At 45.4% G+C, this 27,483-nt stretch overlaps 1 protein-coding gene across 1 annotated transcript in view; it reads left to right on the top strand.

Moving 5' to 3' along the window:
- Window positions 1-12,582: 12,582 nt before the first annotated feature.
- NMNAT2 (nicotinamide nucleotide adenylyltransferase 2) overlaps window positions 12,583-27,483 on the top strand; it is a 73,790-nt gene continuing 58,889 nt past the window's right edge. The window contains exon 1 of the mRNA XM_073356625.2: window positions 12,583-12,812. Within this exon, the coding sequence (XP_073212726.1) occupies window positions 12,728-12,812 (85 nt within the window). The 5' untranslated portion in view covers window positions 12,583-12,727. The remainder of the gene's footprint in view (window positions 12,813-27,483) is intronic.

Below are 27,483 nucleotides of genomic sequence, written 5' to 3'. Positions count from 1 at the left end.
TGTGATCTTGGGCAGATCACACCATCTCTCTGTGAACCCATTTCCTCATCTGTAAAATGGGGATAATAATCCTTCCTTTCTCCTACCCACCCTCTGTCTGTCTTGCCTATTTAGCCTGTGAGCTCTACAGGGCAGAGGTGTTTTTCTTACTCTGAGTGTGCATGGTGCTTAGCACAATAGGACTGGGGCTCTCAATAGAGGGTCTCTAGACACTACTGTAATGCAAATATTAATAATAATAGCTGGCTGTGGGAGGATCATCATCCAGTGGCACAGAGCTGTCTGCCAATGTAGAGGGCAAGGAGATAGGAAAGAGGAAGTGGAAGGTTTCCTGGTGCCCTGATGATACCAGCAGCAGTGTCAGCCCCTTATGGCCATTGGCAGTGATGCATGTTAGAAGTGACCTCAGCACCTGGGTGGGACCTCAGCACCAAAGGGACACCAGCCCATGGCTCAAGCTACCTTTTTATCCCCCCACCTCCTAGAGAGTTGCACTGTGTTTTTTGTCAACTGATGAGAATTTGGACCACGGTGTTCAAGTATTCAACAAAGGGACAGGAAAGAAAGGTACAGGACAGGCTGGGCTGTAAACTGCTTTGCAGATGATGCAACACAAAACGCTGCTCCATATTGTAGCTGATGATTGCAAGTCAGGGAAAATGCATGCACCACGCACTCATTCTTAGACCCATCTAAAGCCGTACCTTTTATCATCTCTTTTTTTCTTTGTTCTGCAGCACGGCTGTGTGAATAGCATGTGTTGACCCCCCGTATTACCTCTTCAGCACAATTCCAACACTCATCTCATCTCACATACCCGGGGAAGGTTGCTAAGAGACACCAATGTCCTTACCTGCCACACTTCTGCCAAAACCGAGGCACTGGAAAATGAATAGTCAAGGACATCATAGGCCAGATCCTCAGCTGTGGCCTAGAAGCACACAGCCCAGCCTATGGAGGCCATCTTAAAACTGCCCTGATCCAGGATTGACTGCATGCTGGGCCAATCTCCAGTGTAAATTAAGAGTAGCTGGAGGGCTGCTCAAACTTGCACAAGTTGCCAACATTCCGAAGGGGCTGCTGTGGCAGCCAGGGCTCACTGGGGCTCCTGGAAATCTCAACCACACCCCATTTTCCCCAACTACACTTCCTTCTAGAACAGCTTCTGGGAGTGGAGGGGTGGCATAGGAGTCATTATGTTGGCTCTGCACCATGGGGTAGGAGGAGGGGGTCTGATCCTCCTATGCTTGGTTATGGTCCAACCCTATTCTTATTGAAGTCAATAGAAAAAAAATCCCTACTAACATTAATGTGGGGTTTAGAATTGGGCCCAAAACATCCACTTGAAATGACGAGAACATAATTAGACCCAAAATTATTTTAAAAATATCAACTTTTCTGAAATTCAGCCTGTTTTCTTCAGATGTAGCCTGTGCAGGAGTTTTCAAGACGATTCCCTGTTATGTTCACAGCACACAGACAGAAAAGTTAGATACAAATCCTAAAATACGCTGCATGAAAGGTTGCAACATAACACTACTTTATTTGTTACAATCCAGAACCCTGACACACAAGACTCAAAAACAGAGAGTGAGAAAACAGGCTGCTTCCTAAGGCAGCAAAGCACAACTCACCCCACCTTGCTTTAAGCTGGCTCTTTCCAGACTGGTTGCAGAGGACCCAGCTCAGATGTTTCCTTCTGAGCCCCCTAGATTGCAAGCAGGACCAGGAAACCCCTTAGGATTTAAAGTGGGAGCTTGTCAGTAATTCTTAACAGTAGCCATATTTTCTAAGCTATGTTACAGGATAGAGTACAATAGAAGAAGTCTAACTAGTGCCCTGTACAATGATCAAAGCACCTCTTCTCCTAGGTGTCACATTTCTCTAGCAGTCCAGTTCAGCATCTTATTAGCACTGCATTTGCAGGTTAGCTGGAAGGTTTTAGAGGTTTTCTTATCTTCCCTTTCCCCTATCCTGACTCCACCTTTTTCTCATTCAGCTGCTATTCCCTCTTTTTTAGTCATTTGCTTCTAGACACTCATTATTCTGCACTCACTGAACAACAGTATATCCTGTCCATTAACTCTGGCAGTTAGACAATCATAAACCATAAAGATCACTGCATCATTATTTAGTTCCTCACAGCTTCCTGAGCCTCATCTTGCAAGTGGTTCTTTTAATCCTTTGGTGTCACTTGCTAGGGTTCTGCTGTGGCTTTTAGCCATAGCCCTGTGCTGATGCAGGGGAAGGGCTGCACTGGGAGCTATTATACCTCAGGAGCACAGTGTGGATCAGGTCTCGCAGGGACCATGCTCCCTCCCATGCACAGTTGCCTGGATCTGTTGGAGGTGTAGGAGGAGAGTGGGTCATGACTGCTCTCTCCTCTCTTTGGCATGGTTTCTGAGCCAGGTGGTGCTATGACGGAGCAGTCCCTGTGCTCAGGAGTGTACAGGGACTGGGACTGGGACTGGCCCTTGCGAAGGGAGAGGCTTCTTGCACCCTTCTCCACCATTGTGCACCCATCCAAGGGTCAGATACACCCAATCCAGGATGTTAGATTTACCCAAAACTCAGCACCCTCAACATCAGTGACACTTTGGTCAAGCGCTTTGTGAAAATGGAAACTGACTTGATTCACTTTCACCCCCTTTTCTGGGCTGTCAGGCTTTTGCTGGGTAAACTGCAGCTCTCTGCATAGACTTGCTCATGCAATGGACTTCTGACTGCCTCACACTGCTCTTCCTTTATGTGATCATCATCCTTGAACTAAACAATTGTTTCCTCTTCTCCAGCCCATTGGTAGAGTAGAGCATATCTGTAGGATTCAGATGCTGTGATGATGGGAACCAGTATAAGAATTTAGATAGAGAAAGGGTAGAAGAAAGGGACTTATCTAGTTTCTGAAACAGGTAGCAATTTGGGGAATATTGCTGGAACCCCTATGAAAGTAAGGAAAGCATCTTCCTTCTTTCAGTTTCTTCTCCCTTTCTATTGGGGAGTAACTGGATGGCTCAGAGGACTGCAAATAAGAGGTGAAGACTTTACCTTTATTAGTGGTTTAAATCTGAGCAAAGTTGGTAGTGTGTGAAAGGTGTTACCATCTGATAGCTACCCAGAGATTTATGTGAAATGATGTGATGAACTTTGGCCATTTCCTTGTGTGCAGGTGACCACATCATAAAAGCCACCATCACAGTTCTGTTTAGCACCATTACTGGCTGCGTTAACAAAGAAGTGAAGGCTGAAAGGGGAACGGAGGCTGAACTAATCTTTTTCCTAGAAGCAATGCCTCCAGAGATGAGCTGATGCCCGTGAGTGAGACAACGTGGTGCAAAGATTGCACTGCCTGAGCTTTGCATAGATAAAAACATTTGCCACTGATATAAATATCCAAGCACATTCCAAGGGAAAATAAGAACTATTATCCCTGTTTTACAGATGTAGAAACTGACTTACCCAAAGTCACACGGCAGATTAATGATGAAGGAACTGGAATGAGAACCCAAGTCCCCTGGCTGCCTTGAAAATGTCTTATCCAACGAACACCTCAGTCTCCAGGGCTGTCAGGGTGGAAAATTCACTGAAAATTTTTAAAGGAACAAAAATCAATGTGTTATTGAATCAGTTTTGAGAAAGCCCCAAACCCAGCAGTGCCCCAGTGCATAAAGGATTATAGTAACTACATATTTTAAATGCAGTGCATCATTTGCTCATCAGTGCTTATAATTAATGACACTGTCTGACCCCTAAGAACATGGCACAGACTTCACTAAGTGCATCTCATGGATCCTCTATATTAGATTTGTCATGTGCCTGAGCCTTGGGCTGCAGTCAGAGAGAAAAGAGAAGACTGAGAGTTCAGTCTGATTGTTCAAATTTCTCCTGTCCTCAATATTTGCTAGAGAGCAGACTTTAAAATCTTCTGCTCTACTGAGAAAAGATGGGCTAGTCAAGGCTTCTTAATCTTCAAAGTACTGAATTCCAGAGTACAGTCCATTGATGTCTCTGTGCAAGAATTCTGTATGCCCAGCCTGCAGGAGAGTTTGTGACACTTTCATATACTTTTGATCATCTGCTTTATTTTAGGCTGAAAATTGGCTAAGTTAGAAAGAGTGACCGATCTGTCTCCATAATCTCAGCCCATAGTCCTGTGAGCAGCTGATTCTCCCTGCAGTTTAGAATCGGAAGTTTGTGACTCTTATCTGTTGATGGACGTAATGTTCTAGATTTCCCCCCTCCTTCATATCTGTATATGAGCCCCTCCCCTCACTTTACACACACACAGACACACAGACAGATGACAATCATATTTCTGCAACCACATGCTGAAGTATATTTAGGCCCCGATCCTGCAAGCTGCTCCATGCACACAGTGGCTTGAAGGATCAGGGCCTTATTTTGCACCTCTGGCCAGCTCATCTAAACTCTGCCCACAAATCCATCACCACCAGGACTACTAACATGCCAAGCCTCTGAGCAGCCTCAAGTAGCCACTCTCGGATCAAAAAACTAAATAAAAAATTCAAGCTTTTCAGAGAACTGATTCCTCCTTTCCCGGGGAAAGCACAGGTCCCCCCTTGCCCATTGCTCTGAAGCCCAGGAAGGTCTAGGCCCCATCGCTTTTTAAGGTCTGACACCTTGTGATGGTGTCCACTCACTTAAAATGTGATAGAGCCTCCTCCTGACCATCCTGGGGATTAGCTCTGGGTAGGTGGTGCCCCTCCTCAGGTGGTGTTTCTGCTGTTGTCCTCTCATCCTGTGGACCCCTCACGCTCCAGGAACCACAGCCTCCACTTCAAGACTTGGCCCTCTGGCTGGGTCACCATACTTATTCCCCTTCCTGGGCTGACGCAACAAAGTCTTTCCTGGACAAACTGTCCCAGGCCAAGGCCTGCACCTTGCTGCTTACCTTGCTGCTCTTCCCTGAGCCTTTTCCTACCTTTCTCATAGCCCACTCTCTGGGTTCGCCAGCCTCAACTCCTTCCTCTCAGAAAGGAGCTGTGGACTATCCTCTAGCCCCTAACGCACCTCTCTTCTCCCAGGGAGTGGCTGCAGCCTACTTCCCTGCATCCCCCTTCTGCTATCTGCTCCCCGGCTTTATGGAAGTCCCACCTGTTCCTGCCCAGCTGAGCCTGCTCCCAATCAATCCCCTGCTCCCTGGCTGCTCCTCCAGCAGGAGCGGCTCTACCAATTTTGCCGCCCCAACCAGTCACCGCCAAATTGGCTGCCATCACAACAGCGGTGGAAGTGCCGCCGAATTGCTGCCACAGCCGGAAGAGCAGCGGGGCTGCCACCGAATTGCTGCTGCAGGACATGGACCGCCGCCCCATTCTCAATGCTGCCCCAAGCACCTGCTTGGAAAGCTGGTGCCTGGAGCTGGCTATGTCCTCCAGGTACAGCCTGTGGAGTTAATTGGCCTGCCTGGCCATCTTAACCCCTTCCAGTCTTGTATGGGGTGGACACCCCTTCACACACCTGGTGAACCATCAGAGCTAGAAACACCATACTGGATCCATTGGAGAGCAGGGAAGTCTCCCTCCCCAGTAACAGAAAACATTTTTCATAATTAGCAACAACTGGCCATGGTAGTTTCAGAGAAGGCAGACCTTAAAAATCATAACCCTTTAATGTGTAGCAAAGCTATTTTAGATCATTCATAGAGGCTTAAAAATGTATTCTCATTTTCCTGGAAATGTAGGGTGGGAAGGGACCTCAAGAGGTCATCAAGTCCACCCTCCTGCCCTGAGGCAGGACCAAGTAAACCTAGGCCATCCCTGGCAGGCATTTGTCCAACCTGTTCTTGAAAACCTCCAATGACAGGGGTTCCACAACCTCCCTTGGATATCACCCCAATGCACGTACATGGCCATTAAAGCACTTGGTTTTAAAGGCAGAACGACACAGAAAATAGCACACCTATAAAATTGCAGTGCTCTGAAGGCTTTACTATTTCCTAAAGTAACTTTTCCCTAACTTGCAGTGTAAGCCCGGGGGTCCCCAATTTATTTAGAGTCTGGATCACTCCATTGTAGAGAGACTGTTTGGCAGACGTTTCCCTCCATTCACTATTACATAACACCCTGGTGACAACAAAATTTCATTTGTTTTGAATCTTTTCACAAAATATACTTCCCTTTTTTCAGTTTTCTGTAGTGCTGAAGTGACATTGCAGCATCTCTTGTGATGGGCTATTGCAGGAGGAAAATAATGGGGACCAGGGAATAAATGTATCAGAAAGGGGTCTGTGTCCTCAAGCAGACCCATAGCCAGCCAAAAAAGTCCCTTTAACTCCAATCCCTGCTCTGTATCTCTAGTTTCCTGGTCTGATGTCAAAGTTCCAGGTCCAAGTTGAGGTCACTACCTCGTCAATTTTAGCATGCCAGGCTGATGTCAAGGCTGAAGGTTACTGGCCTTGTACCTCTAGTTTGCTAGTCTAACAGCAAAGGATGGACCTTTGGGACTTCACTGACTCAATATCTCTAGCTTGCTAAGTGACATCAAGGCAGGGGCCCTGCTGGGGTCACTGGCTCAGCATCTCTAGTTGGCTGGGGTTATTTCAAGGCAGAAGCCTCTTTGGGACCTAGCTCTAGTTCAGTCCCGCTAGCCTGCTGGTCTGAAGTGAAGGCACAGGTTTCTCTGAAGATGTATTTCTTTTAAAATACATTATTGCTTTAAAAAAATGTAGAGCTAATTGATTTTGAATACATTTGTGGTTCAATATGAAAAATGTTCGAGAGACTAAATGGACAATACATTGGCTGAGCTTGGTTATCAACAAAACAGTATGATACAGGAAAGAAAGAATGAATACATCACCTATCCATCCAGGAAGCCAGTTCCTGCAACATGTTCAGTTCACCTTATGCCGTTGCTACCCAAAATACAGCCTCTAAATCACTGCTATTTATAGGATGGTTGCTTACAAGTTAGGAAGCACTTTATATGACACCTAAGATCCGGCCCCCAAGTACGGACCAGTTTCTTAACTTGTCGTCCTGTACCTTCCTTATCTGTGTTTTGGATACTGCCATTCCAGCTATTGGTCCATGAAATTATCTCCCCAGCTTGTACCTGGCCAGCACATATATGTATTTTCCATTTGACAGTTTTCCTATCCACTTAGGCCAAATGCTGAGTTGTCCTGTTCTAAGACAATGTGGGATATTCCAGTGAACAGCCATGTGGGAAAAACAATACAATGCAGCTGGCATAGCTGCCCAATGGTCATACATACAATAGTCTCACCTTGTGCTTGATCCATACTACTGTGCTGTAAATGATACGTGTAACATACACATTGGCTAATGCTGCAAAAGAAAATGAATCATAAACGTTCACAGGACTCTACAAAATCTTAAAGATTCACCAAGAGCATTTCTGTGGACACCAGCCTCTCTTTTTGGAGAATAGTATTCATATTAATAAGGAAACCAAATATTCAACTTCTGACCAAACAAGAAATTAAAGGACTATTTTCAAGTGAGACTGGCAGGCAAAACCATAGGAAGGATTCGCCCTTCCACTCTTTACCCTACTCGGGACAGAGTCAGTAACAGCCCTTTTCTCAGCTGGAAGAGAATGCCCCAGGTACAAGCATCTTGCGCAGTGTCACTTGCAAGCCCTACCATAGCATACATGGAGTGGGGCAAGGGCAGGGCTGTGGGCAGGGCCATAGAACACAATACTATGGGGGATTCTGATCTGCTCCCAGGCAGGGCTACAATAAATTTACGCAGCTTCTTGAGCTGCCTAAGTTAGGCCAGTATCTGTTTTGGCCCCCAGACCAGCCCAGAATCCACATGGCATAAAAGTGGGTTTTAAGCTACCTTAGCTCTCCCTCTCCCTGGGCTGCCCATCTAGGAGGCATAACACAAAAGTTTCACCTTGAATCACTTCAGATAACAAATTTAATTACTTATATTTTTAATGACACCTTTGTTTACTGTTAACACTGAGAGAATTTTAAAAATTGAACATGCCTTTCACTAGTTGGGGTTGACAGTTTATTTTTTGCCTCTCTCTTAGTCCATGTAAAGGAAATAGACCAGTCAGCTTTACCTTTAGGGTCTCAAAGCCTAGCACAATGCTGCAATGGGACTGGCAGGAGAATGTTCATTTGCTTTTAAAAATGGTGTACACTTGAATTGCAAAAAAGAAAAAAAGAAGAAAAAAAAAGAAAAGAAAAAAAGGAGCCATTTCTAGAGGTTTGCATAGTTGTGAAAACTTATTTTGAGAAAACCTAAATGCAAGGCCAAATCTGACCTCTGCCAATGTTCCTTTAAATGATCATGTGTGACTGAACATCACATGTATGTCTGGAGCATACACTTACTCTGTGTTCCATTTTATTTCAGCTCATTAAGTATAGTGGACAAGGGGGGATCCAGTGGATATAGTGTATTTAGATTTCCAGAAAGCCTTTGACAAGGTCCCTCACCAAAGGCTCTTAAGCAAAGTAAGCAGTCATGGGATAAGAGGGAAGGTTCTCTCATGGATTGGTAACTGGTTAAAAGATAGGATAGGTATAAATGGTCAGTTTTCAGAATGGAGAGAGGTAAATAGTAGTGTCCTCCATGGGTCTGTACTGGGCCCAGTCCTATTCAACATACTGTATTCATAAACGATCTTGAAAAAGGTGTAAACAATGAGGTGGCAAAATTTGCAGCTGCTACAAAACTACTCAAGATAGTTAAGCCCCAGGCAGACTGCGAAGAGCTACAAAAGGATCTCACAAAACTGGGTGACTGGGCAACAAAATGGCAGATGAAATTCAATGTTGATAAATGCAAAGTAGTGCACATTGGAAAACATAATCCCAACTATATGTATAAAATGATGGGGTCTAAATTAGCTGTTACCACTCAAGAAAGAGATCTTGGAGTCATTGTGGATAGTTCTCTGAAAACATCCACTCAATGTGCAGCGGCAGTCAAAAAAGCAAACAATGTTGGCAATCGTTAAGAAAGGGATAGATAAAAAAAACAGAAAATATCATGCTGCCTCTATATAAATCCATGGTATGCCCACATCTTGAATACTGTGTGCAGATGTGGTTGCCCCATCTCAAAAAAATATATTGGAATTGGAAAAGGTTCAGAAAAGGGCAACAAAAATTATTAGGGGTAAGGAATGGCTTCCGTTTGAGGAGAGATTAATAAGACTGGGACTTTTCAGCTTTGAAAAAAGACGACTAAGGGGGGATATGATAGAGGTCTATAAAATCATGATGAATGTGGAGAAGGTAAATAAGGAAGTGTTATTTACTCCCTCTCAGAACACAAGAACTAGGGGTCACCAAATGAAATTAATAGGCAGCAGGTTTAAAACAAACAAAAGGAAGTATTTTTTCACACAACGCACAGTCAACCTGTGGAACTTCTTGCCAGAGGATGTTGTAAAGGCCAAGACTATAACAGGGTTAAAAAAAGAACTAGATAAATTCATGGAGGATAGGGTCCATCAATGGCTATTTGCCAAGATGGGCAGGGATGGTGTCCCTAGCCTCTGTTTTCCAGAAAGCTGGGAATGAGTAACAGAGGATGGATCACTTGATGATTAACTGTTCTGTTCATTCCCTCTGGGGCACTTGGCATTGGCCACTGTTGGAAGACAGGTTACTGAGCTAGATGGACCTTTGGTCTGACCCAGTATGGCCGCTCTTATGGTGAAATTCACCCCCAGGCAGAGAGCCAGCACAAAACATTTGTACCACTTAAGTCCTCTGTGAGAACTTTATAGGTTTTAGGGCCGTATGGGGATCATTATGAACACCCACGTCTGACCTCCTGCATGATGCAGGCCATAGAACCTCACCCAGTGATTCCTACATCAAGGCTACCTCTTATTCCTGACTGTGACACATTATTTTCATCCTAGCTCATCCTTAAGGATTTTTCCCTGAAGTGGCTGAGAGATATTGAAAACCTTAACACAACTTCTTTCTGCCTGGGAGTATTTTCTAGTGCTTCTTCCATTTTAGTTGTCAATGTCTTTTTCTTAAAAGAGCCCTCACTGCTGCATATAAACTGCTTCCTGTTTTCTATGCTTTACGCAGAGAGTGCTGTTTGTTTAATTTTGACAGATGAGACATATGGATAGAAATGTCAGACTTTCCTAGAGCCTTCAGCTTTCAAGGGCTATTCAGAAGGGGGCTTGTGAGGTATCAACCACGAGGAGGTTTGAACAAGCTTGTCAAGAGAGAAAAGGAATGCCATCAACACACAATCCTCCTAGCAGCTCATCCAGGGCTTCAATGATGCTGCAATTCCTCTGGAATTCTAGACAGCTGAACACCACAAAAAAAAAAAAAAAAGAGACTAGGAAAGAAAACATTCTTTCAACATCTTGGAAGCTTTCCCATGGACAATGGCAATCTAGTCAGAGGGACAAGGGACAGCCTCTGTGTACAGTGGGTTGAAAGAAACTCCAGGTGTGTGTTTTATTGGGTCCCATAGCTTTTGGGATGGATGGACTGTCTCTTGTTATGTGTTTGTGCATTGCCTAGTACAATGGGCCCCCTAGGTGCTCCCATAATGCAAGTAATAAATAAGATTTTCCTGCGCAAATGGGCTTGAATTCTCTGTAGCTGGAAGAACTTTCCGATAGGCTTAAGGATTTCATCGACTGCTATCAGAACTTGGATCTGTGGCCTTTCGCAAAACAAAACTTTTCAAGTCCAATCCTGGAAATAAAAAGATGCATCCATACTAGCAAGCAGGGGATTGTGCAGATTGATAGTGAGAACCGTAAAGAGGAATACATAAACTGGGGCCATACAGACCTTTGTTGTTAGCAGAGATGAAAAACAGAGGCACAAAAGGGAGAGAAAGATGGGTATAGTATTGTGGAACTAACAGAGACAAAGAGCCTGCAGTATAAACAATAAATGTTTGGTACTTTGAAATCTCTTAAGGAAAAGGACAGAAAGAAATCTGTGTTTTTGTTAGAGGAAGGGCAAGAAAGAGAAAGCTGCATGCAGAATTACTCTGTGTTGGGAAGGAAGCTGCTTGCAGAGGATAGAATCTCCCTGGTGTTAGGAGGAATTCAAGGGATAGAGATACCCTTGAGCTGGAGGGGTGGGGGAGAGCATTTGTGAGTGTTTGAATCCAGCCTGCTGTAGCCTATCTTGGTGTGAGTGTATACATGTGATCCAGTCCCGGGGAGGGGGTGGGTGGGAGGGAGAGAAGATCCAGTCTCCAGAACCACCTTTATGCTGTGTGTAACCCAGACTCCAGCAGACCCTCTGGGGTGGGTGTGTGTGTGTGTGTGTGTGTGTGTGTGTGTGAGAGAGAGAGAGAGAAATTCAGTGTCCATTAGCCCCTTCTTGGTGGGTATGTGTGGGGATCCGTCTCCAACAACTCCTGCTAGCTGTGTGGTGTTGCGGGAGGGGAAGCCTGTCTTCTGTAGCCCCTCCCAGGTGTGTGTATATAAGGGGGGAAATCCAGTCTCCAGCAGCCCTTCTCTGGGGGTGGTAGCGGGCTGTGAGCATGTGTAGATTGTCTATTACTATGTGTACAGAGCCTAGTACAATGAAGCCCGGGCTTCAATTGAGCCCCTAGGTGCTGCTGTAATACAAATAATAAATATTATTGTGGTGCTACTGTGCAACAGGAGTTGGGGGGTTGGTGCTCTGGGAGCTACTACATTCCCCTCAGTAGAGTTTGGAGTAAAAATTGGCAGGATCCATTGACTCAGATTCCAAAGCCATAACGGGCCATTCTGATCATCAAGTGACTAGTCTGCCCCCCCGCCCCCCGTAACATAGGCCTCAGACCCTGCCCAGAATAACTCCTTTTAAACTAGAGCATATCTTTCCAAAAACAATCTAATCATGATCTTGAATTGCCAGTGATGGAAAATCCACAACGACCCTTGGTAAATTGTTCCCATGGTTAAGTACTCTCACTGTTAAACATTAATGCTTTATTGCCAGTCTGAATTTGACTAGCTTCAGCTTTCAACCATTGGATCTTAATAGATGTGCATTTTTCCAGGGCTCTGGGCCAGGCTGCATCAAGGTCTGTATTTTCCTAGCAAAGTAGGAGGGGCTAGACCCTGTTTTCCATTTAGATTGTACATACTGGGGTTTGAGGCCAAACATTTTGAAGATCCAGCTGCCAGATATGTAGTTTGTTGGGTTGTTTGTTTGTGGCATTCATATGCTGGGCTACATCATGGTTTGGGATATTTTAGTGCAGCAGGAACAACTATGCTTGTTTTGTACTCATACCATGCTCTTTGGGTGGTAAGGGCAAAAATTGTACGGCTCTGGCAGGAGTCACGTGCTGGGTCCTGAGTTCTGTGGTGCTGATGCACTGGGGTGTGCCAGAGTTTGGGGGTAGTAGGAGTGGCTGGACTTGTTCTCTATTCAGGCATTTTAATTTGGCTGGCTCCAGAAAGATCCTGGTGCCATAGCTAATTTTGGGTGTGAGTGACTATATCTCCAGGCACCAGCAGCCCCTCTCTAGGGGGTGGGTGTCTGTCTGTCTGTCTCCAGCAGCCCTTCTCTGGTGTGTGTGTCTCCAGCAGCCTCTCTCTGGAGTGTGTGTGTCTCCAGCAGCCCCACTGTGGCACTGAAAGCGTTAAAGGAGGAGGGGAGAGATGCTGCTTGCGTCTGGCTCAGCTCCTTGGAGCCCACAGCGCCGGCTGCGCCTCGCCTCCCTCCTCCCTCTGCAGACACACCGAGACACAAAAAGAGGCTGGAGCGAGCTGGCAGAAAAGCAGCACCATGACCGAAACCACCAAGACCCACGTTATCCTGCTGTCCTGCGGCAGCTTCAACCCCATCACCAAGGGGCACATCCAGATGTTCGGTGAGTCCGTCCCCCCCGCCCGCTCCGCACCCCTGGATTTTTCAGTGCGATTGAATTTGCTGGCACCGGGCCATCAGGGAGGATGCTGGCTGCGTCGGAGCCGGCCTGTTCTGCGGGGAGGCCACATGCCCGGAGCGAAGGGAAGCTGGATTGCACCAGCCCTGGGGTCGGGGCTAGGGTGGCCTGATAGCAAGGGTGAAAAATGGGGACACTTATCTTCAGGGAGGATAGTTGCCTATATAAGACAATGCCCCTAATATCCAGACACCTGGTCACCCTACTTGGGCACTTAGCGAGCAGGACTGCCCTGCGTGGCTGGCTTGGCAGGGCTAGGACCATGGCAGGGGTCACTGGTGAGAGAGAGCCCAGGGCAGGCTGGAGGTGCAATGGCTAGTTGTTAGGCATCTACTCAGTCAGGGGGCCATCAGTGCCAGGGGCAGCCAGGCTCTGCCTGCTTAGGCTGAGGGTGGGAGCTGCAGGGGCTTTGGGGACAGGGAACTTTTGTTAGTGGGATGGGCAGGGGGATCAATCTGGCATGTGTGTGTGCGTGGGGGGGATCTTCCTGGGGGTGGGAGTGGGCAGGAGATGTGGCATTGGTTGATTCTTTAGGGGCTCGGTGAAGATTGGATGAAGATTTCATGGCTGCGCAGGATTTGGGGTGAGTGGGGTGGACGGGGGGGGAGGGTGTTCAAAGGTAGATGAGTGTTTGCTGGACTGGACAGGGGCCTCTGGAGGAGAGGCGGCTGTTTGAGCTTTGGTGTCCATGGAGGTTGGGTGGGTTATATGACTGGCTGGGATCAGGTGGCAGCAGGAAGGGAGAGGGGCCCTGCCTGGCTCGGAGCTGGTGGCACTAGGGTGGGAGTGGGTTTCCCTGGCTGTGTGGGATCAGCTGGCAGCAGGAAGAAAGGGGGCTTCCCTGCTGCGGGTCTAGGAGTGGGTTCGCTGCTTGCTGGCTGGTGTCAGAAGAGCTGTCAGAGGCTATTGTTTGGTGTCACTAGGAGAGCATGTGCCAGGTGCAGGTGAGAGATCAATGCTGAGGGTTGGGCGCTGTCCGCAGGCAGGTGCTGAAATCTCCTTCCTGCTAGTAAGAGCCTGATATGTGATATATTGAAGCATACTCAGGCTGGTGCGGGCAGGAGTGTGAGGGGACAAGGTCATGTTAGCTAGCAAGCCCTGGCGTTTTTAAGGGCTGATTACATACCATTGTAGCTAAACATCTCATTGAAGGATTAATGAAACTGAACAAGTTCCTGCTACTGCTCTAGAGAAAGGGCCCATAACATTCCCCAAAGGACCCGAAGAAGAGCTCTGTGAAAACACTGAAGCTTGTCTCTCTCACCAGTAGAGTAGCTTGTCTCTCTCACCAGTACAAGATATCACCTCACCCACCTTGTCTCCCCGAAGGGATAAACATGAGTGAAGTCAGGTTAATAGATGTGGGTACTATTCACAACCTATTTTAATTCAGTATAAGTTGTGTGCATATATACAGCTAGAGATGAGTAAGAATCCACTAGATCTTCCTTTATTTACACAGGGCTCTATCTACAACTCTATTGTCCAAAAATCTTCTCCTAGACTCTAATTTGCCCCGAAGTTCTTAAATATGGGTCTGGAGAGATCTGCACACTCGTACCCCCCTTCCTGCCACCATCAGATTTACATTAGAAACTGAGCAACGTTCCCTTTGAAATGATCCACCTACCCACAAAACTGGATTGGGTCTTATTTTAAACAACAACATTTAACATAATGTGTAAAGAAATTCAAAGCAAAGCCACTGTACGGGGCAGAAAGGTATTTTGAGAACTGTTTGATACCACTTTACCATACAGAGAAAGGGTGGAAACCAATGCTCAGTTCGTACCTACACAACAGACCATAATGAGAACCATTAAGTATTATTTTTCTAGCAGGTTCTTGGTGCATCTTTTCATGCTCTTGGAGTCTCCCATTTTAATTTCCCCTGATTCACCACACCCAGAGACACACACCAAACATGGCCTCGCATGTGGCTAGAATGCCTTTTGCAGTGCATCGTGCCACTTATTCTCTGGGGGATTCTCTCTCATAGGCACTGAGTGTACTGTCTCTGTGGCATTTTCATTTCCTATCTGTCTGGAAAATGTAAGACTGGACCAAGGTGTCAGCTCCAGCTCTTGTGTGTGAGAGATCAGAGTACTAAACAGAGAGCCAACTAAAATACTAAGTGCTAGAAGCCTGGGTGACAAACAGAAGGAATTAGAAACACTAATTTCTAAAAGGAATTTGATCTGATTTGTATCAGTGAAACCTGGTGGGATGATTCAGATGACTGAAATGTTAAAATCACTGGAAACTCACAATTTAGAACAAAGAATGGACAGAAGGGGAGAGAATGGCATGGTACGTCAAAAATGTGTGTTACCTTCTTTAGAATTACTGACAGTTCAGAAGGACAGCACCTGAAATGCTTATGGATCAATACAGTAACTGATAAATCACAAGACAGGGTACTGAGGAGAGGGGGCGGGTCTGCTATACACCATCGAATCAGACCAAGGAACAGAAAGAGCAGCTCCTTAATCATCTATCAATAATGTGTGGAAAGAAAAAGTGCAATATCATGGAGGATTTCAGTCTGATGGATATATGCTAGGGGTCTCATGCTAATGCTGGTAAAACATACTTGGAGTTTCTAAAAGTTATCAATAACTTTCTAATACACAAAATAATGCAACTAACTTAGTTGTTCAGTATTAGTCCTCATTCTGATGAGGAAAGAGGAATTGATAACCAAACTAAAAACTGATTGTTCCATAGATGCAAGTGATCACAATTTAATTTCCTTTACTACGTGCAAACAGAATATAGTCCTCACCAATAATATACTTGGTACTTTTAAATGGCCAATTCCCCAAAGCTGAAAACAATTTTGAGCAAAATTGGTGGGAGGAAATATTTAAACATAAAAATGTGAATAATTGGAAATTGTTTAAGAATGTTTTATTAAGTGAAAAATGAATACCCTCACAATGCTGCAGTCATAAACGAAAGATGAAAACAACAATAAATAAATAAATTTATATAACAAATAGAAAAAGTGGATGCTGATAGTAATGAATACAAATTGGCAGTTAGTAAATGCAGGTGATTGATAAGGAAAGCTAAAAGCATCAGTGAATAAATCTATGGCCAGTATGATTAAAGAACAAGAAGAAGTTATTTAAATATATCAGGAACACATGAAATTCTAGTAATGGCGTAACTCAGAAACTAGATCAAGATGGTAAATTTATCAATCCTGGTCCAGAAAAGGCAGAAATAGTCAATATTTCTGTTCTGTATTCAGAAAGAATCTTGAGGATATATTCATATCTTACAATGATAAAGAAGTACTTTCTATTCCATCCGTAATTAGGAAGGATGCTAAACAGCAATTATTAAGGTTAAACATTTTTAAATCAGGAGGAGTGGATAACTTGCACCCAAAAATATTCTTTTAGAATTTGCTGAGGAGCGCTCAGAACTATTATAGCTGATTTTTAACAAATCTTGCATCACTGGGGAAGTTCTAGAGGACTGAAAAAAAGAAAACGTTGCACCAATATTTTAAAAGGGTAGACAGGATGACCCTGGAAACTATAGTCTAACATCAGTCCTGAGCAAAGTAATAGATAGGATAACATCGGATGCAGTCAGCAAGGAATTAAAAGATGATAGCATAACCAACGCTAATCAACATGGTTTTATGGAAAATAGGTCTTGTCAAACTTGTTTTGGTATTTGGATGAGATAGGTTTTGTTAATAAAGGTAACTGTGGTGACATAATGTACTTGGACTTCTGTATGGCATTTAGTCCTGCATGACATTCTGATGAAAAAAACTAACATTTAAAAAAATATCAATACATCCCATATTAAATGGATTAAAATTTGTTGAACTGATTGATCACAAAAAGCAACTGTAAATGGGAAAGTGTCATCCAGCGGGGATGTTACTACCAGGGTCCCACAAGAATTTGTTCTTGGCCGATTGCTATTCCACATCTTTATCAATAACCTGGAAGAAAATATAAAATAATTGCTGGTACAATTTGCAGATTACTACTCCGCCAATTTTTGTGTCATTAGTGATGGGACCAGGTCAGTTATGGTAAAGTGGGCTCATTTGAACAACATATGTTTTAGCACAGCAAAATGGAAGGTCAAACACCTAGGAATGAAGAATGTAAGTCATATTTATAAGATGGGGGACTGTATCCTGGAAAACAGCATCTCTGAAAAGCACTTAGGGATCATGGTGGATAACCAATTGGACATGGGCTCCCAGTGCAATGCTGTAGCTAAGAGAGCACATGTGATCCTTAGATGTGTAAGCGGGGGGACTATCAAATAATAGTAGAGAGGTAGTATACCTTATGTACCTGGGATTATTGAAACTATTACTGGAATACTGTGTCCACAGCTGGTGTCCAGACTTCAAAAAGGATGTTGAAAAATTGGGAAGGGTTCAGAAAAGAGCTACAAGAATGATATGAGGTGTAGAAAATGTGCCTTCTAGCAAGAGACTAAATAAACTTGTTCATCCAAGAGAAAGTTAAGAGATTCATTATATCAATGAATACCCACACAGGGAAGAGATTGCTGCTAATAAAGGGCTCTTTAGCAGAAAATGGTAGAATGAGATCCAATGGTTGGAAACTGAAGTTTGACAAATTCAGGCTAGAAATAATGCTCACATTTTAAAGTGAGGGGAATTAACCATTGGAACAACTTATCTAGGGATGTGATGGATTTTCCTTCACTTAAATCAAGACTGGGTAACTTTCTAAAATATATGCTGTCGCTCAATCAGAAGTTATGGGCTTGGTGCAAAAGTTATTGGGGGAGGCTCTTTGGTCTGTGTCATGTGGGAGGTTAGACCACATGGTCAGATAGGTCTTTTCTGGCCTTAAAAATCTATGAATACATTATAAATTTGGACCCAGTTCTGCAACCCTTACTTAACCGTCGGCCCATACTTACCCCAGTAGGATTACTGGCATGAGTAAGGGCTGAGAACTCTCATAGCAAGTAAGGACTGCTTTTGTGAGCAAGGGTTACAGAACTGGGTTTTTAAGGCCACATCCTGGTCACCTTACTCATGGAAGCTGCCCCACTAAGTCAGTGGGAGTGATCATGTGAGCTAGGCAAGCAGGATTTGGCTCTTAGTTTCTATGGCTCCTTTGACTCTGTCCTCAACAGAGAGCAGAACAGTGCTGCTTCCTGTAAATAACGTGTTCCAAACAACTAACTAAATGTGTATTCAAGAGACCGTCTTCCTCTCTCAGGTAAAGAAATGGCCCTCATAAACCTGATAGGAAACACTTGCTCTTCAATATCAGAGAAATTATATCTGCTTAAAATACAACTAACAGAGAGAGGAAATGCCAGGTAAAGGCCGATACTCATTCTTTCACTTGTGGAGCTGGATCCTGTAGTCTTCTACTCAGGGCAAAGCCCAGCTGAGTTTGCCTGGAGGATTAGGGCTAGGGTGGCTTTTTTTGATGCGTGCTATTGTCGACTGGGTCCTTTCTTCACCAGTCACTTGAGTTTAACGTGAAGCTTCCTCCTTAGGTGCAGATTTTCAGGTGGTTGTGATTTTGTCACAACCATGCATTTTACAACATCCTCCACTGGGACAGATCCCCATAAACATGGCAAGTCCCACTGACCTCAGCAGGGCTCTGGCCACACTTTGTAAATTGCAGGGTCAGGCTCTTAACACTAGCCAAGTTTAATTTTCTTTATATATGTGTGTATAATAGATGCAGGTATAATGCTATGCACCCACCTATATGAAGTGGTTCTGATAACACCATAATAGCTCTGAAATCACACCTTGAATTGTTTGTAATGTTATATGTACTCTGAAATGTGTATGTAGTCTGAGTCACAGTGTTTGAGTTGCCTTTTGTATATTTAAAGGAACATTGTCCACTTTGCTTAGGATCCAAATTTCAGCTTTGTTTATAAGCAGGGGAAGGGGAAGGGATGGGCTTGTTTTATAAAATCTAAAATTAATAGAGATATTTGTGATTCTTTTTAATTTAAGTGAAATCAGGTTTCCTTTTTATTCCAAAACAGGCATTACTACATGAAAACAGACCCTATGCAAAAATCACAACAGTATGCAATTGAGCGTGAGTCTCAGAACAAAGTCCTCAGTTAAAAACAAATGGAAAAGACATCAAACATTAAACATTAAAAACCATATACCTGCTTGCCTTAAGTCACGTGCATGGGGTGGTTCCATTGAACTCAATTGAATTCAGTTTTCATTTCAAGTTAATACTCAGCAAAACATTGTGTGGCATTTGCCTAACTCTGCATAGTATATGTAATACTGTCAGAAGCAGAACTTCTGAGGCAAAGCCTACTTCTAATTGATCCCCAGCTGATTGCAATTCTGTATGCAAAAGGATGGGGCAGCTGCAATGAGAAATATGCCCATTGACCACACCCTGAGGTGCCCAGACAAGAAAGCCAACAGCTGCGAAGGGGATCTGTCTATATCACAGTTCCCCGTCACCTCCTTTACATTAAAAAGGCAAAGCAATGACACCAAAGGACAAACTCTACAACCAACGTCAAGAACAAAAATATAATCTGTGCAGCACCATTAACAAAACAATGCAAAAATTGGCAAGCTTCCAGCTGACAAGAGTGTGTTTGCTTTTTCATTAAATCATTCCCCTCTATCATAGGTGATCCCCATGTATCAGCAGCCTGCTAAGGGCAGGAGAACCAGGAAGTGAAGCTGATGAGAAACCAAAGTCCAACCCACCAGTCTAGTTTAAATCTCCAGCAGAGTGCGAAGTTGTAAATGTAAACAAACAAATGTAAACAAACTGCACAGATGGTGAAAAGTCCATTGAAATGTTAAATGATCTAGGATGTGACACTTGAAAAGAAATTTATCAAAGCATGGAGCCAGCTAACCCTACCAAGATTTCCATGAAGCTCTCCCAGTCTTTCTTTAGCCATAAGGGATACAGCAAACAGGCAGAGTTGCAGGAAAGAGATCTTTATTGAGCATTCCTAGAAGGCAGTATTACCTGTAGAGTAAGAGGCCTCTGTTTGTTTAGTAGCAACCTGGCCTGAGCTTGCATTCCACAGCTTCTCCTCCTGAAACTCGACCCTCTTTTTCCAGTTCCACTCATCATAAAAGGTTGGAGGATCAGCTGCCTCCACAGCACCTCCCCTCCTGAATTCCCTGGATCCTGAGCAAGGCCTTTACAGGGCTAGGGGGTGATGGGTTGGGGTGCATATATTGTCCACTCCTAAATCCACAGGGAAAGCACATAAACGTTAATGCAGCTTTATTCTGATCTCCCTGACTTTCCCCTGGGCTATGGAAGCCCTTATTCATGGTGAGTTCCAGAGGCAGCCACTGATGGAAGATGCCCCTGGTAGTGTGGGTCCAATGGAGCCCAGCTGCCAGGGGGCAAGGAGGCCCAGTGCCAGTGGGAGGCCCAGGTCTCTCCTTATACTTCAGGATCTGTGTGTGGCCCGCCTGTTCCTTGTGCATGGGACAAATCCATGACGGAATGATTTGGAGAGAACCCTGCAAAGGGAACCTGGTGCATTTTCCTTCCTTCTTGCAGAACTTTCTCCTACAGATTTTCCCAGTGAGACTTTACTAACTCATGATTTTAATTACATCTATGACATCCATATGCACACAACCTTTCTAATCTCCTGCATGCTGGGTTATTGTAAGATTCTATTTGATACAACCCTGTTTTTGCAAGAGAGAAATGCTTTTCACTTAGGAGCTTACATAATAACATAAGAACAGCCATACCAGCTCAGACCACTGGTCCATTTAGTCCTATCTTCCAACAGTGGCCAGTGCCAGATGCTTCAGAGGGAATGAACAGAACAGAGTAATTATGGAATGATCCATCCCCTGTCATCCAGTCCCAGATTCTGGTAGTCTAGAGCCTATGTCACTTAGGTGCTTTAAAGATTTTTTTTATCCAAGATGAATCTCTCAGCCCCCCCCTCCTACTCCCCATTTAAAGAACATTTGTTTTCCAGACAAAATAAGTTACAAAATAAGCCATTGGGATTGTGGCATCACAGGCAATTTGGTGAGCAGAACATGGCGCCCTCTAGTTCACATTCACATTGGCAGCTGTGAATCACAGCTCCAACCCCCTTCTTTTTCTTTTTGTCTAATGTGAAGTGAATTTCTGCCCATATCTATTCATCTGTGTACCTACTAATGGTGAGTACATGCCAGCTATCTCCTGACCAAATGATTCGATCTGAAACATTTTTACTGAAGAAATAAGAAAGCGCTCCACTGCCCAAAGTAAAAACTCCATTGCAGCACAGTTCAAAGAAAATTCCAGCAATTAAAAATCCCAGCGGGCTGCGCTTTGATTAGTCAAAGCAACCCATCGAAGGGGAGCCACTGAAATCTGTTACATTATGTAAATAGGCTTCTAAGATAAAGAGACTAAGTTTTGAAAGTAACGAACAGGAAGGAGATGGAGAGTTTCTTTGTTTTGTTATTTTAATCTCTTGAGTTTTAAAAATAGGGTTTTCTTAGTGGTGGAGATGACTGGACTACAAAAACAGCTGAATCAAATGATCTCAGAACACAGCTTGTGAAATCCCATGTCCTGAACAAGATGTTAACATTTCCCTTTTCCTGCTTTCACTTCAATTGTGATAGTATCTGTACATGATCACAAGCAAAATTCCCATCCTGTGAAGGGCACTCAGAAACCTAAAAGAGGAGATTTTTCTCAGCAATGTGAGCATTATGGATTTAGGATTTATGGGGCCCTACACAGTATTATTAAACTGGCGCCCCTATGCTGGCACATTCTGCTCTATGAATACTGGTGCTGGTATACTGGTGTCCCTATGCCTGTGCATTCAGCTCGGTAAATACGACCCCTGCCTTCTGCCTAGTAAGGAGACTGCAGCACATGCTGGGTGTGCGGGAGCCAACCCCCCCCTGCTGTCCCGGTCAGAGGCACGGACTCCGTGTGTGGGGCTCCAGGGCTGGAGCACCCACAGGGAAAATTTAGTGAGTGCAGAGCACTCACCGTCACCAAGCTCCCTCCCTCTGCCCCCTCCCCCTGTGCCTCTCCCACGCTGGCGGCCCTATGCTTACCAACTCCTCCTCCTCCCTCCCAGTGCTTCCAGAATGCCGCAAACAGCTGATTTGCAGCATTCAAACTCCGGGAGGGAGGGAGAGGAGCGGGGAGAGGGCATGCTTCAGGGAGGAAGCGGGGAAGAGGTGGGGCGGGGGTGGAGCAGGGGCAGGAAGAGGCTTGGGGGCAGGGGAGGAGTAAGGGCAGGGCCTGGAGCAGGGTGGGGGGGTCGAGCACCCCTCAGCAAGATGAGAAGTCGGCACCTATAGTCCTGGTGGTGCCCCAAATTTTCGGTGCCCTACACAGTCACGTATGCCTGACGGTGGCCCTGAATGTAAGACCTAAAAGCTTCTGTCAGGCTGGCTTGAATTTCCCTTGTATTTCATGTCTGAATCCTTTATACAGAATTATCTCAATCTGTCGATAGAGCACAAGATGGTAATGTGACACTAGCAGCTACTGGGTACATCACAGATAGATAGGCCTGATTCTCCACCTTGTTGCACCCAGTTTTATACTAGGCTATATACTGTTCAGTTCAGTGGAACTGAAGTAGGGTAACAGAGCATAGACTTAGGCCCACAACCGGGGAGATGCATTCCTTACACTGCTCTGTGTGTACCATTAGTGGGGCTTTGGAGAAACTGCCACTGAAATCCAAACCACTGAAAACTATGGACAGAGAACAATGGAGAAAACATGGGAAGGACCAGAGCTCCAGCAATTCCCATGGCCCCTTGTTGATACTGGAAATTGCTGGTGTGGGATACACCCAACCCCTGATCCCAATTCAATGCTCCAGAGAAAGGTGAAACCCCAGGGGAGTGGGGGCATTTCCTTCTTGACCCCCACATGTGAAAATCAGTTCAACCCTGTGCATGTGAGCACAAATCACCCTACATATGCTTCTAATCCTAGTTAATGCATCACATTTTTGTCTAGAGTAGCCAACAAATGTGGGGAAGTTGTCCAAGCATCTCTTCTTTAGCCTGGATAAGTCTGGCGTGACTGCATGGAAGCATCCTTCCTTCCTCTTTTTTCACTGAAAGATTTAGCCTCTTCTGGCTGGGAAGTAACTGGTTTCTAATACTTCCCCGAACAATAGAGGAGAATAGTGTTTCTGTAAACGCTTTGGGGCAAGGAGGACCATCTTTGTCTGCATTTCAAAGTGGCAGGCACATCCATGGTGCAGGCGCAGTTAGAATACGCAGCGTTCGGTATATAAAGCTGTGCACTGTGTGGCCATTTAAACCAGTGGGCCTAGTTCTCGTCTCACTCCCACTGGCATCACGCTCTGGATGTCGGTGGAGTTAGCCTGACTTGTGCGTGTGTAAGTGCAAGCAGACTCAGGCCAATAATAACTAAAAAGCCTTATTTGGTCATAGGAAATGATGGCGTTGGATCACCCCTCCCTGTGGTAAAATGCATGGGAGGGGAGCCAGGGGAGGAAGTTTTTGCAAACATCTCTTGTGGAGATTCCCTCACAAGTTCCACAAGGCAGGGATGTGGATTGTGCGCTCTGTCACGGTACAGACCATCACCCCCAGGCCCTCCAATTTTCTGGAGTCTGCAGAGATCCCAGGGGTCAGTGGGAGGCCAGCACCATCCTCATAGAGTCGCTATGGCAGCTCTGGTCCCTAGCGGTTCCATTAGTGCCACCCTTGCAGGGACTCCACCTGGCCACACCTACCCTGGGATTCCCACTAAAGAGGAACCCCTGTTGCAGAGGGGGCTGCATGGAAAAGACACTATAGATCCAGGGCATATTAGCCGTTCCTTGTAAACTCCACAGGGACAAGAGGGAGATTGACACTCACCTTGGCCTGGCCCAGCCCACCTCTCCTCCCTGGGAAGCCCCCAGGCCCACGGAACACATTGTGCTTGGGCTGGGGGGGAAAGAGGGACAGTGCCCTGCAGGTGACAGTCTCCTTTCTATACAGAAAGGGGGCAATCCATGCTCCGAGGCCCTCCACCACACAAAGATCAAGGAGGGGGAGGCTCTTTGAGAGGCGACATTGTCTAGTGCCCAGGGTACTAGGCAGGGAGTCAAAATGCTTGGGTTCTGCTCCTGCCACTGACCTGCTTTGTCCCCTCCCAGCCTTTGTCTTGTCTAGACAGACAGAAGGCTGTTCGGGACAGGCACTGAGTGTCACTGTGCTCGTACAGCACCTAGCACACTGGGGATCTAGGGGCTACCATCCTACTAAGAATTAAGACTAATTCTTAACTAATCCCCCCTGCAATAGACTCTTTCTTTTCCAGCACTCTTCCTTAGCTTCCTGCGACCCAAGCCTTTGTCTTCTTTATGCCTCACAGAGTTTAAACTCCATCCCTAACCTTTCTTGGGCTGGGTCTCTCTAAAATATTTACGTGCTGTTAAATATTTAGCAGTGTTTATTCCATTCCATAGACAATGGCGCTGTCTAAAACAATGCCGTTTAACAGAATGTTGGGGAAGGAATGGATCTCATTTTCAAGTAAAAAGATGAAAATAAGCCCAGACTGGAGCAATCTAACCCAATAACTTTGTTAGAAAAGAAACAAAGGCCCCAGTTCATTTATAAAATACTTGCCATTTATTAGTATGTCTACGTGGCTCTGGCTGCTAGCTTGTTATGTTTTAATAGGGGGAGCCCATGTGCTGCAAAGAATACTAATGAATTCACTTGTATGATTAATGACACATATTCCTGTGTTTAGGGGTGCCAGCCTAGGACTAAGTTCAAGTCCCTGCATTGCCACAGATTTCTTGTGTGACGTTGGGCAAGCCACAATCTACCCGGGCTTCAGTTCCCCATCTCTCCAATGAGGATATATTAGCACTGTCCTACCTCACAGGGGTGTTGTGAGGACAGATGAGATAGTAAGATCTTTGGGGCAGGGACTGTCTTTTATTGTATGTCTATGCAGCACCTGGCACAATGGAGCCCTCCTCTGGTGGAGGGCTCAAGGCACAAATAATAAGTAATACTTATAATCAAGCATAATGCTTTGTACTTCTATAGAGTCTTTCATCCAAAGCTATCAAAGCACTTTACAGACAGACACTGGTCTCACAGCTCCATTGCGTAGGTATTAGCCCCAATTTACACCTGAGAAAATGGAAGGGCAAAGAAGGTACCATATGACCAACCTAAGGTCCCAATAAGTCTAGGGACAGATCCAGGAGTCCTGTATCCCAGGTTCCCTATTGTAGCTGCAATCCTCATAGTTTTACAGGAAGCTCCTCTGAATCACGATGCCCTCAGTGAATGGCCTTTTAGACCACGGAGGAATTCCCCATTAAGAGCACTAGCTGCATTGGAATAGGGACTGTGACTGCTGCTGACCCAGTGCCCCGGGGCAGTGGGGAGATGCCTGGTTTGATTTCTCTGCATGTGTCACTGGTGTGGTATGAGCCAGGACCAGACGGCTGAAACAATTCCCAGCAGCTATGGAAAGACTGGAAGGTGTTAAAAGAGCAGACAACTCAGCATGGGACTTAGATACACAGAAGGTCCACTTCAGCATCCAAAGGCACCCTCTCATTAGGGACCTGATTTTCAGGGGTGCTGTCAGCCACCACAACTACTGCATGTGCTCAATACCTCTGAAAACTCAGGCCCAAGGTGGAATTCCTGTCCCCTTTAAGCAGCCGTGCTATTAAAACTATTGGTCTTAAGTCAGCTCCCTGCGAGACATCGTGATTCAGTGGTTTGGCTGGTGCTCACCTTTGTTTTCCTCCTTTCCAGTGGGGGCTGGTTTCCTGCAATGGGTCTGAGCACAAGATCCATAGATACAGTTTTATCTTTTGGTCACCATGGCAGAACAATCCTAAGACATTTTGTCATTGGAGGATGCTACCATGAGCAACGCCCAGGGGTTGACCCCAGCATAGGGGTGCAGTGAAATTCACGCTGCTTTCTGGTTTGGGAGATAGGTTGGCAAAAGGAAAATCCAAACAAGGAGAAACTTCCCTTTGCATACAAACAGAATTCTTCCTTCCCAGGGGAAGAGTGTCACAAATTGCTCAGCATCTGAATCACAGCCATGTATGCTTGGGAAGGAAATCCAACACCCTAGTTGAGCGCAAGACCACCCTGAGGAGAGCACATTTTACTGTGCCTTAGCACCAGGGGAAATGCATAAGAAACCTGTTTTGTTTCCAAGATCTTGCAGCTGGGTCTGTGAGTCTGAAAGGAAAATCTTTGTCTCCAATTGCCTTCTTCGGTGCAAAGGTGTTGTCAACGGTCTCTTCTGAAGAAAGCAGGTGCTGGGGATAGAGACTTGAAGAAAGCTGGTGTTTGCTTTCCAGTCCAGTCAGAGGAGACAGAGTTGTGGTGACAGGCCTGCAAGTCTCCAGTGTGTCACTGTAGCGACTTCTCAAGTTTCAACACTGACTCAGTGGGTAGCAGGTGGAAGTGAGGCAAGGCAGTGGGGTTTATGGCTAGATCACTAAACTGTGAGTCATGAGACAGAGGTTCTATTCCCAGCTCAGCCACTGACTTACTGCATGACCTTGAGCATGTCACCTGATTGGTATTTCCTCTACCATCCTTTGCTAGCCTTGGCTATTTACATGGTGAGCTCTTCAGTGCAGGGATAGTTGTGTCTGTACAATACCTGGCTCAATGGGGCCCAGAGCCCCAAGTGGGCCTCTGAGATGCTGCTGTAATACAAATAATTGAAGTATAGAAAATGACAGGGCTACCATATGGCAATCTGGGAAGTAGAAGCCACTGTGTTTCAAATCATGCTCACCTCCCATATGTAAGCAGTCCCACAGATTCCAGTAGGATGACACACACATAGGAGGAGCCAAAATTTGGCCCTTCAAAGTCAAGGTGAAATGTTTTCAAATCCACATTGGCATAGACAGATTGCCTGCATCTGTATGCACATTACGTACAGCACATACCATTGACAGGGTAGTTTGTCCTGCCCACCCTCACCCCCCACCCATTTGAGAAGGCTCCCAAGCCAAGTGGCATTGTGACCTGGCGGGCCAGATCACAGTGCCCCCTTGAGGGCCAAAGTGGAGTGGCACTGCAGCCCCACACACTGGGTCGCAGCACCATTCATTGAAATTTGGTCCAATGGCCCTTTTCACAATGGAGGGGTGGACAGGCCAAACATGAGTGACTCTTTGACCCTCTGCACTGGGTTGCAATCCCTGGAGCAGGGAGCTGGAGCCAGCCCCACGTGCCAGGAGCCGCTGCTGCTCTTCCAGGATTGAGCAGGGCAAGTGTACATTTAGTTTCATTAGTATTTTTGTTTTTATCAGTATCTAGGATTATAATGCATAATACATTTTCCTGCTCATTGCCGTAAACATACAAGTTGTGTTGTTTTTGTTTTAGTCTTTTAATAGCCTGTTTTAGTCTTAAATCGACCCCCTTTTCCTGCCAGTACTGGGGCTTGCAGCTATTGTTCCTTTCTTTGCCAGCTCGCTCCTAGCCAAAGCAACGTAGACTGAAATCACCTGAGCGCACACATGACAAGCTTGGTCGCAGGTTCTCCCCTGCACTGTGTCCTCTTCCAGCCCCATCCCTGCAGCT

This window comes from Lepidochelys kempii, chromosome 8 (assembly GCF_965140285.1).
Source record: "Lepidochelys kempii isolate rLepKem1 chromosome 8, rLepKem1.hap1, whole genome shotgun sequence".
NCBI classification, from domain to species: Eukaryota; Metazoa; Chordata; order Testudines; family Cheloniidae; genus Lepidochelys; species Lepidochelys kempii.
This window is presented reverse-complemented; position numbering and strand designations above follow the sequence as displayed.